Here is a 22,681-nt window from a genome sequence, read left to right as displayed (position 1 = left end):
CTCAGCCCATTGACACCACAGCTCACCGTGGCAAGGAGTTTCAAAGGGAGAAGAAATTCCAGCCAGTCCCAGTCTTGAGTTACCACCCTTTATTCTGAGACCATGCCCTCAGGTCCTAGACTTTACCATGAGGGGCAACGTCCTCTCAGCATTTACCCTGTCAAGGCCCTTAAGAATCCTGTATGTTTCAACAATGAGAGCATTTCTCACTCTTTGAAATTCCAATGAATCTTCACATAGAATCCCTACAGCGTGGAAGCAGGCCATTGGCCCATCAAGTCCACATGGCACCTCCAAGGAGCATTTCTCCCAGAACTACCATGCCCCCCTCTTTAACCTGTGCCTATGAGACAATCTCTTTATACCAGAGACCTTTCTAGTGAACTTTCTCTGAACTGCCCCCAATGAAATAATTCCTTTCCTTACATAAACTAAAACTGGTTGCATTATTCTCAATGTAGTCTCACCAGCACATTTTAAAGTTACAATTAAGGTTTCCCTAGTTTTGTACGTCAACATCCTTGAAATAATGGCTAAGATTCCGGTATCTGTCCTGATTACCTCTGTACCTTACTGCTCGATTTTTCTTGTTTTGTGTATAAGTTCCCTGAATTCCTTTATGTTGCAGCTTAGCTTCTTCTCAATTTAGGAGGTTCCGATTCAAGTCCCACCTACTTCAGAAATGTGCAATAATGCCTCTGAACAGACAAATTAGAAAATATCTGGCATGGAAAGCTAACCTCAGCCATGGTGATGATGAAAATATCATAGCAGGGCTTTGGGCCCTTGTGGTGTAGGAGTCGAGTCTCTACCTCTGAGCCAGGAAGGCTGGGTACAGGTTTCATCTGTTCTAGAGGCATACAAGACCATCTTTGAACTGGTTGATTAAAAACGTCCATCGCAGGGACATTGCATTTTGATTTAATCCCCTCCCTCCCTACTTTTCCCTAACCTTTGGTATTTTGCAATGCCTTTGCCGAGCTTTGCACATAAAGTGGTAAACTGGAGGCACAGGTGACTTAGTGGTGGTAGATTACAGATAGAAAGTACAGTGAGTGATTCGGTGGTGGGAGGAAAGATGTTCAATTGTGTATAATTAGACTTATAGAAATCAAAGAAAAAGAGCAGGGCATTCCACTTTGATTTGATCTCCTCCATCAGTCCCTACCCCTCCCTCACCTTTGGGGTCTTTGCAAAGCCCATTAAGAGCAATACAGGAAAATGATTAATTAGGCACGCGGTTGGTGGTAGATAACAAGCAAAAAGTGACAAAATTGGTTTTCTCCCGATACAAATCATTCAGTGTGCATGAAAGCACTTCTGGATATGGAGGAAAAAAAATCAGGGATCGCCCTGCCTGTGACAGACTTTGCACCTTGGTCGATCTTTAAATTCAGACAAACTGGTGATTTAGTGGTGGAGGATAGAACATAGAACATTGAACAATACAGTGCAGAACAGGCCCTTTGGCCCTCGATGTTGCGCCGACCTGTGAACTAATCTAAGCCCCTCCCCCTAGCAAGTTTTGCAAAGATTTGTAGCTCAGGTTGGATGTAAGTTTTCTCGCTGAGCTTGAAGGTTCGTTTTCAGACGTTTCATCGCCATTCTAGGTAACATCATCAGTGAGCCTCTGGTGAAGCGCTGGTGTTATGTTCCGCTTTCTATTTATGTGTTTAGGTTTCCTTGGGTTGGTGATGCCATTTCCTGTTCTTTTTCTCAGAGGGTGGTAGATGGGCTCCAAATCAATGTATTTGTTGATGGAGTTCCAGTTGGATTGCCATGCATGTAGGAATTCTCGTGCGTGTCTCTGTTTGGCTTGTCCTAAGATGGGTGTGTTGTCCCCCTCCCCCTGCACTGTTCCATCATTATCAATATGCTTATCCAAGGACTGTTTAAATGCCCCTAATGTGGCTGAGTTAACTACATTGGCAGGCAGGGCTTTCCACGCTGTTACCACTCTAAGTAAAGAACCTGCCTCTGACATCTGTCTTAAATCTATCACCCCTCAATTTGTAGCTGTGCCCCCTTGTACAAGCTGAAATCATCATCCTCGGAAAAAGACTCTCACTGTCCACTCTATCTAATCCTCTGATCATCTTGTATGTCTCTATTAAATCCCCTCTTAGCCTCCTTCTCTCCAATGAGAACAGACACAAGTCCCTCAGCCTTTCTTCATCAGGCCTGCACTCCAGACCAGGCAACATCCTGGTAAATCTCCTCTGCGCCTTTTCCAATGCTTCCACATCCTTCCTGTAATGGGGCGACCAGAACTGCACGCAATATTCCAAATGAGGCCGCACTAGCGTTTTGTACAGTTGCAGCATGACATCACGGCTCCAGAACTCAATCCCTCTGCCAATAAAACCTAACACACCGTAAGCCTTCTTAACAACACTGTCAACCTGGGTGGCAACTTTCGGGGATCTGTGTACATGGACACCACACATCCACACTACCAAGAATCTTCCCATTGACCCGGTATTCTGCCTTCCTATTATTCCTCCCAAAGTGAATCACTTCACATTTATCCGTTTTAATCTCCATTTGCCACCTTTCAGCCCAATTCTGCAGTTTATTCAAGTCTCCCTGCAACCTGCAACATTCTTCCACAATGTCCACCACTCCACTGACCTTAGTGTCATTTGTAAACTTACTAACCCATCCACCTATGCCTGAGTCCAAGTCATTTAAAAAAATGACAAACAGCAGTGGTCCCAAAACAGATCCTTGAGGCACACCTGACTCCAGGCTGAATATTTGCCATCATCCACCACTCGTTGCCTTCTTACAGAAAGCCAGTTTCTAATCCAAACTGCTAAATCCCCCTCAATCCCGTGCCTCTGTATTTTCTCCAATAGCCTACCATGTGGAACCTTATCAAAGGCTTTACTGAAGTCCATGTACACCACGTCAACTGCCCTTCCATCATCCACATGCTTGGTCACCTTTTCAAAAAACTCAGAGGTTTATGAGACACGACCTGCCCTTGATGAATCCATGCTGACTATCTCCAATCAAATTGTTGCTTGCTAGATGATTATAAATCCTATCTCTTACAATCCTTTCCAAAACTTTTCCTACAACAGACGTAAGGCTCACAGGTCTGTAATTACCTGAGTCGTCCCACTGCCCTTCTTGAACAAGGGCAGAACATTTGCAATCCTCCAGTCCTCTGGTACTAAACCTGTAGACAATGAGGACTCAAAGATCCAGGCCAAAGGCTCCCCCACCTCCTCCCTAGCTTCCCAAAGAATCCTCGGAAAAATCCCATCTGGCCCAGGGGATTTATCTACCTTCACATCTTCTAGAATTGATAACACCTCCTTCTTACTAACCTTAATCCTTTCAATTCTAGTAGTCTGTAACTCAGTCATTTCCTCTACAATATTCTCCTGTTCCTCAGTGAAAACAGATGAGAAATAATCATTTAGCACCTCTCCACTTTTCACAGGGTCCACACACAACTTCCCACTTCTGTCTTTGACTGGCCCTATTCCTACACTAGTCATCCTCTTATTCCTCAAATACCTGTAGAAAGCTTTAGGGTTCTTCTTTATTCTACCTGCTAATGTCTGCTCATGTCCCCTCCTTGCTCTTCTTAACTCTCTCTTTAAATCCATTCTAGCTAATCTATAACTCTCCATCGCCTCATCTGAACATCTCGTCTCATCGTCACATAAGCCTCCCTCTTCCACTTAACGAGATACAATTTCTTTAGTAAACTGATTAAAGATAACTGATTGAAGTAGCGTGGATGATTTGGTGGTAGGAAACAAAAACATTGTTTTTTTAAAAGAAAAGTTTATAAAATGAAAAATGTAATTAGTCCACCTCTGAGCCAGAAGCTCTTGGTGCAAGTCCTACCTACTCCAGAGCTGTGTCATAAATCAGCTGGTTGCCTCCATGCTGTTGTACCAGCGGGTTCTTTGGACCTCTTCTCCAGGCTTTGTCACAAAACTCCAGAAGATATTGTTCCACTTTTTCTGAGGCAAGAATATGTACTGAATCACAGCAGAGGTTCTGTGTTTCCCTGTTAAGGAGAGCTCTGTATCCAGGTGGTGACCTTCCATCTTCAGACCCTGCAGCGATACCTTTGTCAAGCCTTCTCTCTGATGGTGTGCCCTGGCAACTGATTTGTTCAACCAGGTGTGTGGCTTCACGTCTGACATGTAGCTCCTGTTCATAGACCCTGAGGGTTTTCAGGTCTCCCTCAGGACCCTGTCTTTTACCAGGGCCTGATCAAAAAAATGGTCGATTTGTGTTGAATCATCACACCATCAGGGTACTGGTTCTTGTTAGAGAGCTGGTCAGGAATCCACACCTCCACACCTAGGGTTGGCAAGAGGGAGGGGCTATGAGGGTTACCAGAATTGGGGTAACGTTGGGTGGCTGGGCTAAACATTACCATGGTAGTTGGAGGGCAGAGCGGCAGCATGTCTCCAGCTTGCAAACATGCCAGGCATCTCCTAAAAACTGTGGTGCTTGAAACTGACCGGGTCTGAGTTGGAAGATGCTCAGCGATGCCCCAGCTGTACGAACAGAACCCTGCAGTGGGGCGAGGAAGTCATTGTTCCTAACTGCCTGCCCGTCCTCCATGACTACTTTCATGCCTGAGTGTCCTTGGAGAGGGAGCATGCTATGTCCGTCAACACCGTTGAAGCCTTTAGAGTGAGGTGGATGATGTGGAGACTGGAGCGTGTTATTTTCACCTCCATCTCCATTTTAATTTAGTTCCCTCCCTTTCTATGGCCCGAGTCAGAAGGCCCATCCTCAAGCCATACTGATCCGAATAAATGTTATATCACACATGAACAATGTTTAAAAAAAAAAGTAGCAGATGTCATACATATGTCAATTGTAAACAACGGGTAGTTCTCCTCCTGCCTTTGAGTAGCACATACTAACATTTGGAAAATAACAAATAGATTACAAGATTAATTTCCTGCCACAAACTAGCCAACTAATTTGCCAGAACTGGCTGCCATCAACCGCAACTCCTGGAGCTGCAGACAGAAACTACTCGCAGCAGGAAGGGCAGCAAGATGTGGAACCTGGCTAGGAAGATGCCTACAGGTGGAAGAACATCAATGTCTGAATGTCTGAGGGGTTACAAATGGTACTGAACATTGTGCAATCGTCAGCAAACTTCCCCACTTCTGAGGCCCCCACCCTGTGAATGAATGAAAAAAAAGACACAAACTAGAGATTCCATATTCTTTGTGGGGAATTCATTACCTCAGGGATTTTTGTCTTCTAGCTGGTAGGGTATTCCTCTGTTGACAGGTTTTAAACATTCTGTCTGTTATGCCGTTTTCTTCTTCAACCCCATCCCACTTACTGTTTTTATCTCCTCCCCACCTTTGCAGATTCTGTGTCTCTCCCTTCCATCAACCCAACACAACAACTTGCTTCTCTCCCTGGCCCTTGAACCATCATTCCCTTCCTCTGCAGCCTCCTTCTTTCAACATCCAGTACCTTGTAGTCTCTCCCTTCCTCCACCCTTCCTTGAAGTGCGTATAGTCGGTGCCTATTATCATGCTGTGAGATACCGAATGTCCGAAGCGACATGGAAGTACTTTGGAGCAAGTGAAAAGCTGAAGTTATCAGCTGTCCACTCTGAATTCCATGTTGAGATTTCTCTATCTAATTTGTTTGGAAAGGTAGGAAGCTGAATATTAATGTGGTGAGTTAGCCTGTTAATAAGGTGTTTAGCACACTGTAACCCCCTTAATTGACAAATCATTCCTGCCCATTGACAAACTCACTTTCAAAAACAGAAGTTGCTGGAAAAACTCAGCAGGTTTGGCTGCATCTGTAAAGAGAAATCATAGTTAACATTTCGGTTGTACTTTGATGCATGGCAAAAGACTAAAAGGTGTGCTGAGATGACCTGATGTCAAGACAGACCCTAACCAGACTCCTGATTAGATTCTCCGCAAATCTTGGCATAGTTGATGTCGCTCAGACTCATAGAAGATTCCTCCCATAAGATATTTTTAGAGCTGTTGTAGAAGTATTCTTCTGGAGCTACAGGTTTGTATTCGATTTAGCATATCGTTTCATAACACTAAGCTTTTATAGATAAGAGCATTTTCTCCAAGGCAAGGGATTTCTTTTCTATCTTTTGATATGTAAAATGTTGAGTTCTACAGCACAGCAAGAGGTCATGTGATCCATTGTAACAAAGTGTGAAGCTGGATGAACACAGCAGGCCAAGCAGCATCTTAGGAGCACAGAAGCTGACATTTTGGGCCTCGACCCTTCATCAGAGCCTCTGATGAAGGGTCTAGGTCCGAAATGTCAGCTTTTGTGCTCCTGCGATCTGCTTGGCCTGCTGTGTTCATCCAGCTTCACACTTTGTTAGCTTGGATTCTGCAGCATCCGCAGTTCCCATTATCTCTGATCATGTGATCCATTGTGTTTGTCCAGATTAAATTGTAGCCAACTGGAAGTACTTGCCTCATTTCTTTGGAAATTGTTGTTGGGCTCCATGGTGAAGTGGTAGTGTTTAAGTCCTACCTGCTCTAGAGATGTGTAACAGCATGTTACATTTATGCTGGAGGGTTTAACTACAGTGAGGACTGTGAAGGAAATTAAGAGATAGGAGAACTCAGGAGATATTAATGGAGATGAGAGAATTTCAAAAGAAGGTATAAAAACTAGCATAAAGGCACTTTACCTAAATGCTCATAGCATTCGAAAAAAGGTCGATGAGTCAACGGCACAAATGATCATGAATGAGTATGATTTAGTAGCCATTATGGAGACATGGTTACATGATGGTTATGACTGGGAATTAAATATCCAGAGGTATCAGACTATTTGGAAGGACAGACAGGAAGGTAAGGGAAATGGTGTTGCTCTGATATTTAAGGATGATATCAGGTTAGTAGTGTGGAGAATAAAGTTAAATCCATTTGCGTGGAAATTAGAAATTCTAAGAAGAAAAAGTCACTGAAATGCTTTGTCTTAGGCCGCGAAATAGTAACATTGTATTGGGACAGGCAATAAATAGGGAAATAACTCATGTCTGTAAAAATGGTATGGCAATTATGTGGAGGATTTTAATCTACATGTTGAACCAGACCAGTTAAGGCAACCTTGAGGAAAAGTTCATTGAATGTGTTCATGATGGGGTTCCTTGATAAGTATGTAATGGAACTGTTGAGTGAAGAAGCTGTCCTAGATCTGGTCCAGTGTAACGAGACAGGGATAATTAATGATCTCATAGTTAGAACTGATTTCATCGCTCACAACTGCCCTGATATCATCTTTAAATGTCAGAGCAACACCACTTCGCTTACCTTCTTCCCTATCTCTTAGAAGGAACGATCACAGTGTAGTTGAATTTAGAATACAGATGGAATGCGAGAAGATAAAATCCAATACTGGGGTCCTGTGCTTAAACAAAGAAGGCTGCTATAGGATGAGGGACGAGCTGGCTAAAGTAGACTGAAAGCAAAGACACTATGGTGGGACAGTTGAGGAACAACGGAGGACTTTCAAAGCAATTTTCTAAAGAGCTTGGCAAAAGTATATACCAGTGAAAAGGAAAGACTATTGGGGTGATCAGCCATGAATGTCTCAGGAAATCAAGGAGGCTATCAAATTGAAAGATAAGACATACAAAGTGGCAAAGACTAGTTGGAAAATAGAAGTTTGGGAAAACTAAGCGTCAACAGAAAGCCACAAAAAAAACACAGTAAAGAAAAGTAAGATAGATTATGAGATTAAAGTAGCTCAGAATGTAAAGACAGATAGCAAAAGATTCTATAAATATATAAAATGAGAAAGAGTGGCTAAGGTAAACATTGGTCTTTTAGAGAATGAGAAGGAGAATTTAATAACGGGAAATGAGGAAATAGCTGAGGCATTGAACAGGTATTTTGTGCTGGTCTTCGCAACGGAGGACACAAATAACTTGCCAGTAATTAATGACAAAGAGACCAAGGTAGGTGAGGACCAAAACACGATCATTATCATGAAAGAGGTAGTTTTGGGCAAGCTATTGGAGCTAAATGTAGACAAGTCTCCTGGCCCCGATGGAATGCATCCCAGGGTACTAAAAGATGGCGGGAGTAACAGTAAATGCACTCGTCGTATTTTTCCAAAATTCGCTAGACTCTAGCAGTTCCAGCAGGTTGGAAAACAGCCAATGTGATGCCACTGTTCAAACAGGGATGTAGACAACAGATGGGGAATTATAGGATAATAAAATGTGAGGCTGGATGAACACAGCAGGCCAAGCAGCATCTCAGGAGCACAAAAGCTGACGTTTCGGGCCTAGACCCTTCATCAGAGAGAGCTCTCTCTGATGAAGGGTCTAGGCCCGAAACGTCAGCTTTTGTGCTCCTGAGATGCTGCTTGGCCTGCTGTGTTCATCCAGCCTCACATTTTATTATCTTGGAATCTCCAGCATCTGCAGTTCCCATTATCTCAGATGGGGAATTATAGGCCAGTTAGCTTAACTGCTGTAGTGGAGAAAACACTTGAATCTATCATCAAGGAAGAAATAGGAAGATATCTGCTTAGAAATTGTCCCGTTGGGCGGGTGCAGCGTGGGTTCATGAAAGTCAGGTCATGCTTGACTAATTTGCTGGAATTCTGTGAAGATATCACGAGCATGGTGGACAATGGGGACTCAGTAGATGTGGTGTATCCAGATTTTCAAAAGGCATTCGACGAGGTGCCGCTCAAAAGGTTTCTGCGTAAAGTAAAGGTGCATGGTATTACAGGCAGTGTATTAGCATGGATTGAGGTTTGGTTAACTAACAGGAAGCAAAGAGTAGAATAAATGAGCCCTTTTCTGGTGAATAATGACTAGTGATGTGCCTCAGGGATCAATGTTGGGACCACAATTGTTTACAATTTTCATTGGTGATTTGGAGTCGGGGACCATGCGTAGTGTGTCAAAATTTGCAGATGACACTAAGATGAATAGTAGAGCAAAGTGTGCAGAGGACTCTGAAGGAATACAGATAGTTTAAGTGAATGGGCAAAGGTCTGGCAGATGGAATTCAATATTGATAAATGTGAAGTCATCCATTTTGGTCGGAATAACAGTAAAAGGGATTTTTACTTGAATGGTAAAAAAATTGCAGCATGCTGCTGTGCAGAGGGACCTGGGTGTACTTGTGCATGAATTGTAGAAGATTGGTTTGCAGGTACAACAGGTAATTAAGAAGGCAAATGGAATTTTGTCCATTGCTAGAGGGATTCAGTTTAAAAGCAAGGATATTATGTTGCAGCTGTATAGGGTGCTGGTGAGGCCAACCCTGGGGTACAGCGTGCAGTTTTGGTCTCCTTACTTGAGAAAGGATGTACTGGCTCTGGAGTGGGTGCAGAAGAGATTCACCAGATTGATTCCAGAGTTGAGAGGGTTGGCTTACAAAGAGAGGCTGAATAGACTATGATTATATTGATTAGAATTTCAAAGAATGAGGGAGTATCTCTGTAGAAATATGTAAAATTATGAAGGGGATAGATAAGATAGAAGCAGGAAGGGTGTTTCTACTGGCAGGTGAAACTAGAACAAGAGGGCATAGCCTCAAAATTAAAGGGATCTAATATTGAATTGGGGAGGAACTTTTTCACCTGAAAGGTTATGAGTCTGTGGAATTCCCTGCCCAGTGAAGTAGTTGAGGCTTCCTCGTTGAGCTTTTTTAAAGCTAGGATAATTTTTTTTGAATATTAAAGGAATTAAGGGTTACAGTGAGAGGGTAGGGAGTTGGCACTGAGGCCATGAGAAGATCAGCCATGATCTTATTGAATGACAGAGCAACTCAAAGGGGCAGGTGGCCTACTCTTGCTCCTGGTTCTTATGTTCTTCTTTCTGAACAAGTTGATTAGAAAATATCTAGAAGTTACAGTACAGTGCTACCAGCATTGAGATCAGTCTTGCTGGACTTCTCATCTCATGTACTCCAGAGGTGTGTAATAACATCACTAAGCTGGTTGATTAGAAAGTAGCTGGAAATTGATAGTTAATCTAGAAGTCAAATGAACTTGCTCCAGTTGGATAAGTTTTGAAAGGTAAAGGGATGAACTGAAACTAAACAATAAAACATGTAGAAGAGTGGTGAAAAATGTGGTGCTATATGTAGTGCTCCATTCAAGACGCTATGTAAATGCAAATTATTGCTCAGATTCCCTATTGAAAGAAATGTAATTTCCATTTTGAAAGTGGCAGTGTGATGCTCATGTTTCTTTTTTTGGATGAAACTGTTGACTTTGGATGATTGCTCTGTATTTTCCTATGTTACTAGCAATTGAAGGGCGCTCATTCTTTCTGGTAGTCATTAGTAAGAAACAGTAATTGTATTTTTGTCTTTGAAAATTCATTGTAAGACATTGGAATATTGTCTCATTTATTTTAAAAGGTGGGAAAAATGATACATGAGAATAATATAATTTAATTAACAATTATTCAACAAGAAAAATGAAAGCATTGAAGTTGCTTTGGCAGGCTGACCAACAGAATATACAAGAACAGAAATTGCTGGAGTAACTCAGCAGGTCTAGTAGCATGTGTGGAAAGAGAGCAGAATTAATGTTTTGGCTCCAGTGACCCTTCCTCAGAACCAACTACGATGAGGAAAATATGATACAGATGCTGAAGACAGGGTGGGGGAGAAAAGGAGTATGAGATACCTGGAAATGGAGTCCAGAGAGAGAGAGGGAAAAAAACAGCAGTTAGACAGACAAAAGGAGGCATAATGGTGAGCCAGGAAGAAAAGATAATACGGACCATAAGAAGGTGAAAATGGGTTGGCTATGATGAAAGCAGCCTATGTGATGACTGGGCCAGGGATGAGGGGGTGGGCAAAGGGCCACCATCTCTTTTATCCACTTCCACATTAAAAAAAACTTTCATTTCCATCAGCGACCTTTGAACACTAGTAAACTATATGAACAGTGGTAAACAAATTGTTTTCCATTTCTGCCTTGTGTCAGTCTACAACAGTTATGTCCCAAAATAATCTGACTGTCCTGAAAATATGGATATTACAGGTACCTACACGTATCTTTAATGCTAACTTAACACTTTAAATATTTACCCTGTGTACTTGGCTATGAAGGTATAACCAGATTGTGTTCTTATTCAAACTTGTACTTAGTTGTTCATGAGAGTTGGGTGGAAGAGGCAGCATTATTGACTTTCAGTATCTGCCTTGAGAATATAGTGGTGAGTAGCTACCTTGAACTGCTGCAGTTCATGTGATATAGATATGCCCACTTGGGAGTTCCATGACTTTGGCCCAGGAATAATGGAATGGCACATATATCCAATATATGTGTGTCTTGGAAAACTTGCATGTGGTGGTGATCCAGTGCATTGCTTCTCTTGATCTTGGGTAGTTGTGGATTTGAAAGAAGTGGCTGCAGGAAGCTTTTGGTAAGTTGCTGCAGTGCAGCTTGTAGATGGTGCACACTGCCACTGTATGCAGGTGTTGAGTGAATGCTTAAGGTAGACGGTTCAGTGTTCCAGTCAAGTGGATTGTTTTGTTCTCAATGGTGGTGAACATCTTGCGTGTGCCTAGTAGGTAACAGACAGGCTTTGGAAGTCATTTGAGATGAGTTCCTCATCACAAAATTTCCAGCCTTTGACATGCTGTTCTTGCTGCAGTGCTTATTTGGCTGCCTCAGATAGGTTTCTGGCCAATGACGACTGTTAGCGTCTTGGTGAGGAAGTCTAGAATAATGTTGCTCAATCCTGCAAGATGTGATTCAATACTGAAGGTGCAGAATCTTTGCTTACACTTGTGGTGGAAATGTTGTCACTTCTCAGCAGCCTAAGACTGAACGTTGCCCAGATCTTGCTGCACAGTATCTGACTAATTGCACATAGAATCGAACAAGCATTCATCAGCAAACATTCCTACTTCTGATCTTCTAAGGTCAGTGTTGAAGTGGCTGAAGACACTTGGGCCTGGAACACTACCCTAATGACTAACTCCAGCAGCATTGAACTGACATGAATGAACTAGAGTAAAACCACCTTTAGGATATATATAACAAGCCCTTGGAGACCTTTCTCATTCACTTCAATTTTATTATACTTCCTTGATGTCATGCTCAGATAATTGCTGCTGTTGTATCAAGGGCAGTCATTCTTTCTTCACTTCCAGAACTCCGCTTTTGATCATGTTTGCAACAAAGCTGTAATAAGGTTTGAAGTCACACATCTTGGCAAGAATCCAAACTGACCATATGTGGGCAAGTTAATTTCAAGTAAGTGCTTCTTCATTGAGTGTAGACAGATGAGATGATTATTGGCTGGATTGGATTTATTCTGTTTTTGGTGGACCAGGCGTACTTGGATAATTTGTGACTTTCTTAATAAATAGTGAAATGTCTCAAAGACCTGAATGGTCTATTCCTGCTCTTGAGTCCTGTGTTTCCATTTTGGTCATGTGTAATATTGTTAGAGATGGATCACCTTGGCAAGAAGTGTTGATAGTTTTGGAGCATTACAGCCAACATGTTGTCAGACCCCAGTTTAATTGGTTTTTAATATCATAAAGAGTGAACAAAATTGGCGGAATTACAGCTGTTATGCTGGGTATGCAGCTGGCCACCGGTCAAGTCTGAAGTGGATCATCCACTTGGCGTTTCTGACTGAAAGTGATTGTGAATGCTACAGCCTATCTTTTGCACTTGCATGCTAGGCTACACCACTATTGGGGATGCAATTATTTAAAACCACCTCCTTCTATTAGTTCTCTTGACCACTGGCATTCATGACTGGGTTTAATTTGTTGGTTGTGGAATTACCTGCTCTTTTTTAACAGATTGCTTCTGCTTCTGTTGTTGAGCTTGAATATAGTCTTCAGTTTTAGCTTTGCCGTTTAGACTTACCTGAAAAGCATGCCAAGAGCAGCATCTTACACTTCTCATTCAACCAATGTTGATGATAATATTAGATTGAGGGACAGGCCTGAGGTTTTATTCAGATTGTGTTGGACTGTCGATGCTACTGATGGACTACAATACCTCATGAATGCTCAGCTTTGAACTGCTAGGCCCATTCTGAATCTATCCCATTTGGTATGTTGATTGTACCACACAAACACACAAGATATTGTCCTTGTGAAGATGAGATTTCATTTCCACAAAAGCTCTGCATTATCAAATGCTTTTGGATAAATGCATTGCCTACTATCTACATTAATACCCATCTTCATTAATTAGGGGAGGCAATGGCTTAATGGTATTGTTGTTGGGCTGTTAATTCAGAGATCCAGATAATGTTCTGGGGACCTAAGTCCAAATCCTGCCACAGCAGATGATAGAATTTGAATCCAATAAATATCTGGAATGAAGAATCTAGTGATGAACATGAGCCTGTTGTTAAAAACCAAAAGAACAGCAGATGCTGTAAATCAGGAGCAAAAACAAAGTTGTTGGAAAAGCTCAGCGGGTCCGGCAGCATCTGTGAAGGAGAAAATAGAGTTAACGTTTCGGGTCCAGTGACTCTTCCTCTGAACTGATAGTGGCTTGGAAAACGTCAGTTTATGTGCAGAAAATAGGGAGGTGGTTGGGGTAGGGAGTAAACAATAGGATAGAGCCCAAAAAGAGAGAAAGACAGTTGGACAGACAAAGGAGTTGCTAACAATCAGGCTGGGAGGGTGAGTAGTTGTTAATGGAGACTGTTAGTGACTAACAACTGGAGGTGTGTAGTGGCAGGCTATGTGGTAACAATGCATGGTGTGTGGGGTGGGGACCTGGGACATGGGAGAGTTTAGGCCCTAAAATTATTGAATTCAATATTGAGTCCGGAGGGCTGTAGGGTCCCCAAGCGGAAAATGAGGTTTTGTTCCTCCAGCTTGCGCTGGGCTTCACTGGAACACTGTAGCAGGCCGGAGACAGAGATGTTGGCCAAGGAACAAGGTGGTGCATTGAAGAGGCAAGCAACAGGTAGTTCAGGGTCTTTTTTGCGAGCAGAACGTAGATGTTCTGCGAAGCAGTGATAATGGGAACTGCAGATGCTGGAGAATCCAAGATAATAAAATGTGAGGCTGGATGAACACAGCAGGCCCAGCAGTATCTCAGGAGCACAAAAGCTGACGTTTTGGGCCTAGACCCTTCATCAGAGAGGGGGGGATGGGGTGAGGGTTCTGGAATAAATAGAAGCAGTTGCTAAGTCTACGCATTGTTTCCCCACTGTAGAGGAGACCACATTGTGAGCAGTGAACACAGTAGACTAAATTCTTGGAAGTGCAGGTGAAGTGTTGCTTCACCTGGAATGTATGTTTGGGCCCTTGGATACTGGAGAGGGAGGAAATAAATGGGCAGGTGTTGCACCTTCTCTGGTTACAGTGGAAGGTGCCGTAGGGCTGTGGGGTGGTGTTGGTGGTGAAGGAAGTATGGACCAGGGTGTCCTAGAGGGAACAGTCCCTATGGAAGGCGGACAAGGGAGGGTGGAGAATACGTGCCTGGTGGTGGCATCTTCCAGGAGATGACGGAAATGGCGTCTGATGTTCTGTTACCGGCAAGAGGTGCAACATCTGCCCATTTACCACCTCCCTCCCCAGTATCCAAGGGCCCAGATATATCTTCCAGGTGAAGCGACATGTGCTACAGTGTTCAGCGAAGTCCAATGCAATCTTGAGGAACAGCACCTCATTTTCCACTTGGAACCCTAAAGCCCTCTGGACTCAATATTGAGTCCAATGATTTTAGGGCCTAAACTCTCCCATGTCCCAGCACCCCACGCCACATAGCCTGCCATTACACACCCCCTTTTGTTAGTCACTAACAGCCCCCATTAACAACTATTCACCCTCCCAGCCTGATTGTTAGCAACTCCTTTGTCTGTCCAACTCTCTCTTTCTCTCTTTTTGGCCTCTATCCTATTGTTTACTTCCTACCCCAGCCACCTCCTTATTTTCTGAGGATAAACTGACGTTTTCCGAGCTGTTTCTGAGACATTTTCTGGATGAACACAGCAGGCCAAGCAGCATCTTAGGAGCACAAAAGTTGACGTTTCGGGCATAGACCCTTCTTCAAAGAGGGGGATGGGGAGAGGGTTCTGAAATAAATAGGGAGAGAGGGGGAGGCGGACTGAAGATGGATAGAGGAGAAGCTAGGTGGAGAGGAGAGTATAGGTGGGGAGGTAGGGAGGGAATAGGTCAGTCCTGGGAGGTCAAACAGGGCGGGGGATGAGGTTAGTAGGTAGGAAATGGAGGTGCGGCTTGAGGTCGGAGGAGGAGATAGGTGAGAGGAAGAACTGGCTAGGGAGGTGGGGATGAGCTGGGCTGGTTTTGGGATGCACTGGTGGGGAGGGGATGAGCTGGGCTGGACTGGCATAAACTACTTCCTGTGGTAATAAATTCCACAGGCTCACCACTCTTTGGGTGACGAAATGTCTCCTCATCCTGTCCTAAATTGCCTACCCGAGATCCTCATTCTGTGACTCCTGGTTCTGGACACATCCACCTCCCTGCATCTATTCTGCCTAGATGGGTGGAGGGGAGATTTTGACGCTTGTGAAGTCCACATTGATACCATTGGGCTGCGGGGTTCCCAAGCGGAATATAAGTTGTTGTTCCTGCAACCTTTGGGTGACATCATTGTGGCACTGCAGGAGGCCCATGATGGACATGTCGTCTAAGGAATGGGAGGGGGAGTTAAAATGGTTCGCGAGTGGGAGGTGCAGTTGTTTATTACGAACTGAGCGGAGGTGTTTTGCAAAGCGGCCCCCAAGCCTCGACTTGGTTTCCCCAATGTAGAGGAAGCCACAACGGGTACAGTGGATGCAGTATACTACATTGGCAGATGTGCAGGTGAACATCTGCTTGATATGGAAAGTTGTCTCGGGGCCTGGGATGGGGGTGCGGGGGCAAGTGTAGCACTTCCTGCGGTTGCAGGGGAAGGTGCCGGGCGTGGTGGGGTTGGAGGGGAGTGTGCAGCAGACAAGGGAGTCCCGAAGAGTGTACCTGTTCCTCCTCTCACCTATCCCCTCCTTCCACCTCAAGCCGCACCTCCATTTCCTACCTACTAACCTCATCCTGCCCCCTTGACGTGTCCGTCCTCCCCGGACTGACCTATTCCCTCCCTACCTGCCCACCTATATGCTCCTCACCACCTATCTTCTCCTCTATCCATCTTCAGTCTGCCTCCCCCTCTCTTCCTATTTATTTCAGAACCCTCTCCCCATTCCCCTCTTTGATGAAGGGTCTAGGCCTGAAATGTCAGTTTTTGTGCTCCTAAGATGCTGCTTGGCCTTCTGTGTTCATCCAGCTCCGCACTTTGTTATCTTGGATCCTCCAGCATCTGCAGTTCTCATCATCTCTGAAACCATGGGCAATAAATGTTGACCTATCCAGTGACATCCTCATCCTGTGAATGAATTAAAATAAAAACCCACCAAGTGCAGAGAAGAAATGAGCTTTTGCCTGATAATGTAGTTCCTAATGTCTTTGTCTCTGGTTTTCTGTTGCTGCAGGTTTTGCAAGTGACAGTGTGAGACAATACCATACCTTTGACTGAAGCTGCTGACCTGATGTATCCAGAATCAACCACGGACTCTCCAGCTCGACTTTCCCTAAGACAGACAGGCTCTCCGGGCATGATTTACAGGTGAGGCTTACGAACTCTTAAGCCTACTCTTAACTCTTAAGTCATTCCAGGCATCATTTAGTGATGTCAAAGCTACAAATGAGGCACTTGTGCATTGAGCAAACTTTGTATTAACCGGCACCTATGGGACAGGAGCGTGCCAGTTGATCAAATACTTTAGCTGATCATGAGGTCCACATAATCAATGTAAAGCCACACACTAAATAATAGAAATGTAACGTGTGGGGTATAACCATCATTACTATACTTTATTCGCAGCATAAACTAATCCAATAACTCAACTTAGCAGCAGAGAGCCTTCTCATTCACACCCTCAACTGACTACATGGATACCATGATAATAAACTAAACTTCTGGTATTTCAGGTATATAATTTTTGTCAGTTTATCAAGAGTGCTGGCTCATAAGGTGCTGGTTAAAACAAAGTTTGCGGTATATAGTGTGAGTAATGCAGATAAATATCCTAAAGCCTTTCCGGGGTTAAGTCAAAAAGTGTTGCTGCATCAAAGGTTTCAATTTTAGAAACAAGTTATCAAAATCTTGTTTTAAGATCTTAAAATGAGGACGAGCAAAGGTAGAAGAGTTCAGGTGAAGAATTGTAAAGCATGTCAAGGTCAGATGATTGAGGGGGGAATCTCATAGAGACTTATAAAATTTTAACAGGACTGGGCAGAATAGATGCAGGGAGGTGGATGTGTCCAGAACCAGGAGTCACAGAATGAGGATTTGGGGTAGACAATTTAGGACGGGATGAGGAGACATTTCGTCACCCAAAGAGTGGTGAGCCTGTGGAATTTATTACCACAGGAAGTAGTTTATGCCAAGACGTTGAATATATTCAAGAGGCGACTAGATGTACCACTTGGCATGAATGGGATTGAAGGTTGTGGGGAGAAGGCAGGATTAGGCTATTAAGTTGGATGATCAGCCGTGATCGTGAAGGATGGTGGAGCAGGCTCGAAGGGCCAAATGGCTGCCTCCTGCTGCTATCTTCTTTGTTTCTATGAAGCCTTAGCGATCAAAGAATCAGTTCACAGTGCTGCGCCAAAAATGTGACTCAATGAAGATCACAGGTTAAAGCTGTTTTCTAAGCACTTAACCTAGTCCTGATGCATTGGTGTTGTACTGAAAGATATCTCCTCTAATGCAAAACATTGTATCAGTTATGTAGTGAAGAGTCAGCCTGAATGACACAATCAAGTACTGGATTGAGGCTTGAACACGTGACCAACCAAGACGGTAGATGAAATTGTAATATAGATCAGCAAGCTTTGGGCACTGAATGATCTACACTTGGTCCTGTGTTCCTTTTAGCTCGGGTAGGAAGGCTACCACTGAGCAAAGGCTACAACCAAAAGGAAAAGGCAGTAAGAGGTCACAAAAGCAGACAAAGGTAAAGTGAAGGGTTTGTAATGAAAAATTCTCACTTTCACTTAAATACTTTGACAATGAAAGGAGCACTGGAGATTGACAAGAACAGTTTTGATAGGAGAATGGGACAAAGAGTCGAATACAACCCTGGTGGCTATATTTTGGATGAATTTGACTTTATTTACCATGGAATTCAAGAGATTGGCAAGAAAGATGTTCAAATCAATCTGGATTGATTCTAGATTGAGTTTGATTTACTGTTCCGTTATTCTCCAAAAAATATCTGATTTGTTTTCAGCATGCATCAGTCAATTGGTGCTAATTTCATGCTTATGCAGTTAATTTGTGGTTTTAAGTGCTCATCTTTATTAAGCTCCACTTGAGTGGAACACCACCAGATATGTAGGATCAGAGCAGGTGTTCCAGCTGAGTGCAGGCGAGCATTGTAAAGTCGTCTTAAATTAATAAACCTGAATGAAGAGCTAATGCCTTTGTATATGATGCCAACAAAACGGAAGGAAGAAAGTTTTTTTAAAAATTGGAAATAGCAACTTTGGGTTTTAAAAACCTGAAAACATCTGAATCTATGAGAGGATGATTTGAAGTAAGACATAGTACATTGTACTTTCAACCATTCATGCAAGGAGGCAGAGTTGCTTAATATGAGAGTACGCAGGTGGAAAGCTGGATGATTTAGACTACAATTAGTAACCAGTTTCGCTCAATTGAATTGCTCTTAATTTTAATTTAGCCTGAAAATGTTTCTGTAACTGTTGACTTGATCAATTGAGCTGGATGTGGTAGTAATTATTGGGTTTATAGATGATAGATTTCATAACTATCCCTTGTTCTTGGTGCACTTTCTCCTGCAGCACACGAGGGGCTGATGTGTACTGCAAATTTCTTCCTCAAATTCAGGAGCTTGTTTGGATAAATTCTTGCTTTTGTAAATTGCTGAGGGTGTGTTAAGTGATTCGTAGTCTTTAATTTTTCAATGTTATGATCAGAATTTTATAATGCACATAATTTGTGCTAAACATAAATTGTGTAATATGTGTATAAATAAAAGTTGTGAAATGTGCACACTACTTGTTGGAAATATATTTATAATTTAATTTTGCTTTTCCTGTGATCCAGTGTACTGCCAGTCTTGTATTTAAGAATTCTGACAGAACTTATCAATAAAAATACAAATATAACTATAACGGAATACTCAAAATCTATGTCTGTGGTACTGGTTTGCTACGTTTTTGGTACCCCACTGATTGATAGGCAAGTACTTTGACGAATGTAATTTCTAATGTGTCAAGTCTTACCTGGACCTTCAGAGGAAGTGGTGTTGACAATGGAAGCTTGTTTCATTCTCACAGGGAGAAATGAAAAAGCAAGGCAAATAACTCTTTCTCTTGTTAACCTGCATAATGGTAGTTTTACATTTCATCCCATTGATGACTATCTGCCTCATCAGGCAGAAGGATACTATGTGGATTAGGAAGGAACATCCTAATTTGCGATTCCAAAACAATTTTGTGCTGACAGACTTCTGTATTTATTGTACATTTTCATTTAGTTGGGAGGAACCAGTTAGTATTCTTCTATGGAAATAGTCTGACCAACATTCCTTTGGGGCCTTTTGAATATTCATTACTCAGGAATCTATTGTAAAGTGTTTCAGTATTTCCTCATTGTAAGTTCTCTCTAAATTCAACAGAATTTTAAAGTAGATTAAAATATTTTGTTGTAGAAACACCTGTAGTTTTACAGAAAATTACTTAGCTAAAAATAATGTAATAAAGTATCTAATCTTGTTAGAAATATTTAAAGTGTTTAAGCTGAAAGGAATTATATTAGAAATGCATTTATTATTGATATTAAATTAAGTTTTATTGATTTTTGTTTAATCTATGTTGGCAGTTTTATAAATTTAAGTGTCTACATTTGGTCTCTTCACCTTCCTAAGTAAAGGAGGATGCCTCATTACAGCAATCATATTGGCATAGGCTCAACTGCTTTGCATTTCAGTCTAGTCTTATCCTGCTTTGCAAATTTGAGGATCGTTCTAATCTGAGCCTGAGACATGTGTTCCTATCCAATGGGTGAACAGCCATGTAGAGTGGTTAGACTGATGACACACGGTTACTGATAAATGCTTCATTGCCTCACAGACATTCTCAGCAAAGAAAATCTTCCAAGACAAGATATGGAGTTTGACATTGGCCTATGTCTAATATTCTGATTTCTTGACTGTGCAATTTGTAAGCATGAATTAAGAGCAGCATGGTTTAAAGTTACCACTGTAGAGAGAGACTAAGCTATTTTTTCCTCATTGTTGGATAATATTGGTGAAACAAAAACAAAATTCACAAACAGTGATCAATTTATGATCAGTTAGAAATGGAACATATTGCTGAATTTGCTCTGGTGTTTAAACATATGGTTTTACAACAGCTGCAAAGTATATAAACTTCTCAGAAAACTTTAAATCACAAAATATCTTGACTGTTGAAAAATCTTTGGTTTCTCATTCAATTTCCAATGTTTGTTTTGAGGAGCAATTATTTCTTAAATTTGTAGTTATACCTTAAAAATTAGCTGTGTTGTGATGACAGCTGTATCCGTCTTGTATATTGAAATGGGTTTTAACTAATTGCAAAGCTGGCACCTTGTACCTGCAGTGTTATTTTATGGTCATGTCCTGTTTTAAAGTTGTTTACCATTGCTATTTACCACTATGACAATAAATCATATCTTCCCGGTAGTTTAAATGATTTTATAATTTAAATCAATAGAATGTGTCTCTTTTATTTCATAATTTTCTTTGAATAATGAGCATCAAATTATTTGTGACATTGCAAGACTGGTTATGCACTTTTTAGAAAGTAAAAAATGTTTTCAACATATATCCCCAGATGTTAGTAATGATGAGTGATAATAGGAACTGCAGATGCTGGAGAATCCAAGACAATAAAATGTGAGGCTGGATGAACACAGCAGGCCCAGCAGCATCTCAGGAGCATAAAAACTGACGTTTTGGGCCTAGACCCTTCATCAGAGATGGGGGATGGGGTGAGGGTTCTGGAATAAATCTCCCTATTTATTCCAGAACCCTCACCCCATCCCCATCTCTGATGAAGGGCCTAGGCCTGAAACATCAGCTTTTGTGCTCCTGAGATGCTGCTGGTCCTGCTGTGTTCATCCAGCCTCACATTTTATTGTGCTAGTAATGATGATTTTTGTTTACTTTTTTGGGTTCTACCTATTTTTATTCAGCAGATATAATTGATATATTTGTGTAACCTAATATTTTATTTGCCTTATCTCTGATGTTTGCCAGGTATAACAAGATTAGAGACTGGGAATATTTCAGTCCAAATTTACAAATGGCTCAGTATGTTATATCTGTAATTATTTCTGTGTAACTTTCATTTTTCTTCAGTGGAAATTTGATTTAAAATTTGTATTTTTCTCCCCAGTTGAGTTCTGGGTTAACATCAGAATATTTTTTATTATCACATGTGGCTGCAAAGCCCATTGTTTGTGAATAAATTAGTTAGCTTTCTAATTGATTGCTGCGTTGTTCTTCATGAAGCATTTTGTCTATAATGGTGGATTGATACAATATGTAAGTTAGTATGCATTTCACATAAAAAGAAAAATTTTAATATACACTTTAATGTGTATTTGTATAGTTCACTAATTCATATGTTTTGAGAGTGATGTTTATTTATAGCAGTGAAATACAGTAATGTTTTTTAAAAACTTCCTCTGTGTAATGTCCTAAATTGTATCCATAAATCTGGGACCTACAGTGTTTCACATCTTTGAGTACAATGTAACCATTAAGGTTAAGTATGTGCAAAGATTAACATCAATTAACATAAAACAGATTATTTTGTCATTGTTGTTCGTAGGAGCTTGCTGTGTGCAAATTGGTCGCAGTGTTTCTTACGTTGCACCTGTGATTTCAGTGCAGATATACTTCACTACATGTAACGTACTTTGGAATATCCTGAGATGGTGAAACACATTATTTAAATTCAGTTTCTTTAATTAATTTCTTAGAATCCCATTTTGAATTGGGATTAAATTTAAATAATGTGTCTCCTGTCCCTCCCCCTAAAATTCTGTTAAAGTTTATAACCAGGCATGCATTTTGTTTGTATTTAATTCTTCAAATTTATTAAGAAATTTCTTCTTTTCCCATATTCTGTGAGAACACTAAATTGTAGCTAAATGTGGCTTTTCTGTACTTGGGGCAAGCCTTTAATGACTTCAGAGAAAAACACTGGTGAAGCAGAAGTATTCATGAAGATACACTTTGCAAAAGACTTGTGCTAAAATTGTATATTCAGTTAATCAAATGAAATGGCACTCTTATTTTCCTGTGTTTAGATAAGAGAAATATTATTGGCGCTCTGCAAATGTTTGCTCTTTGAATTATGATGTGGACTCTCTTTCTTTTGTTATGCTATCTGAAGTGCCCGATATGGGAGTCCGAAACGTCAGTTGCAGTTTTACAGGTACTTCATACAGACAGCATGTTTCTCAATCACACAGCTTGCTTCCATTTGTGTTTTGCTATAGACTGCATGTGCTATTTTTGCCATGTTCATCTATATTGTGTTTGGTTTGTATTTGTTGCTGTGTAGATGTTTTTGAACTGGATTTCCTTTGCACCTGATGACATTTTGTGAGGTATGGTGTTCATCATTGAAATATTTTAAACATT

General features: G+C 41.6%; 1 protein-coding gene across 15 annotated transcripts in view; it reads left to right on the top strand.

Moving 5' to 3' along the window:
- Window positions 1-22,681, top strand: part of kcnab2a (potassium voltage-gated channel subfamily A regulatory beta subunit 2a) — a 275,606-nt gene that overhangs the window by 103,217 nt on the left and 149,708 nt on the right. For 11 of the 15 annotated variants that reach the window (XM_059655603.1, XM_048561311.1, XM_048561315.2 and 8 more), the window contains 2 exons: window positions 16,448-16,581; window positions 22,431-22,472. The exons of 1 other annotated variant lie outside the window; for it this stretch is intronic. In XM_059655603.1, coding sequence (XP_059511586.1) covers window positions 16,505-16,581; window positions 22,431-22,472 — 119 coding nt within the window. In that variant the 5' untranslated portion in view covers window positions 16,448-16,504. The remainder of the gene's footprint in view (window positions 1-16,447; window positions 16,582-22,430; window positions 22,473-22,681) is intronic. 3 more of the 15 variants (XM_048561316.2, XM_048561314.2, XM_048561317.2) reach the window with 2 other exon arrangements.

This window comes from Stegostoma tigrinum, chromosome 28, assembly GCF_030684315.1.
Source record: "Stegostoma tigrinum isolate sSteTig4 chromosome 28, sSteTig4.hap1, whole genome shotgun sequence".
Taxonomy (NCBI): domain Eukaryota; kingdom Metazoa; phylum Chordata; class Chondrichthyes; order Orectolobiformes; family Stegostomatidae; genus Stegostoma; species Stegostoma tigrinum.
Note: the sequence above shows the minus strand (reverse complement) of the source record. Positions and strands in the feature narration are given on the sequence as shown.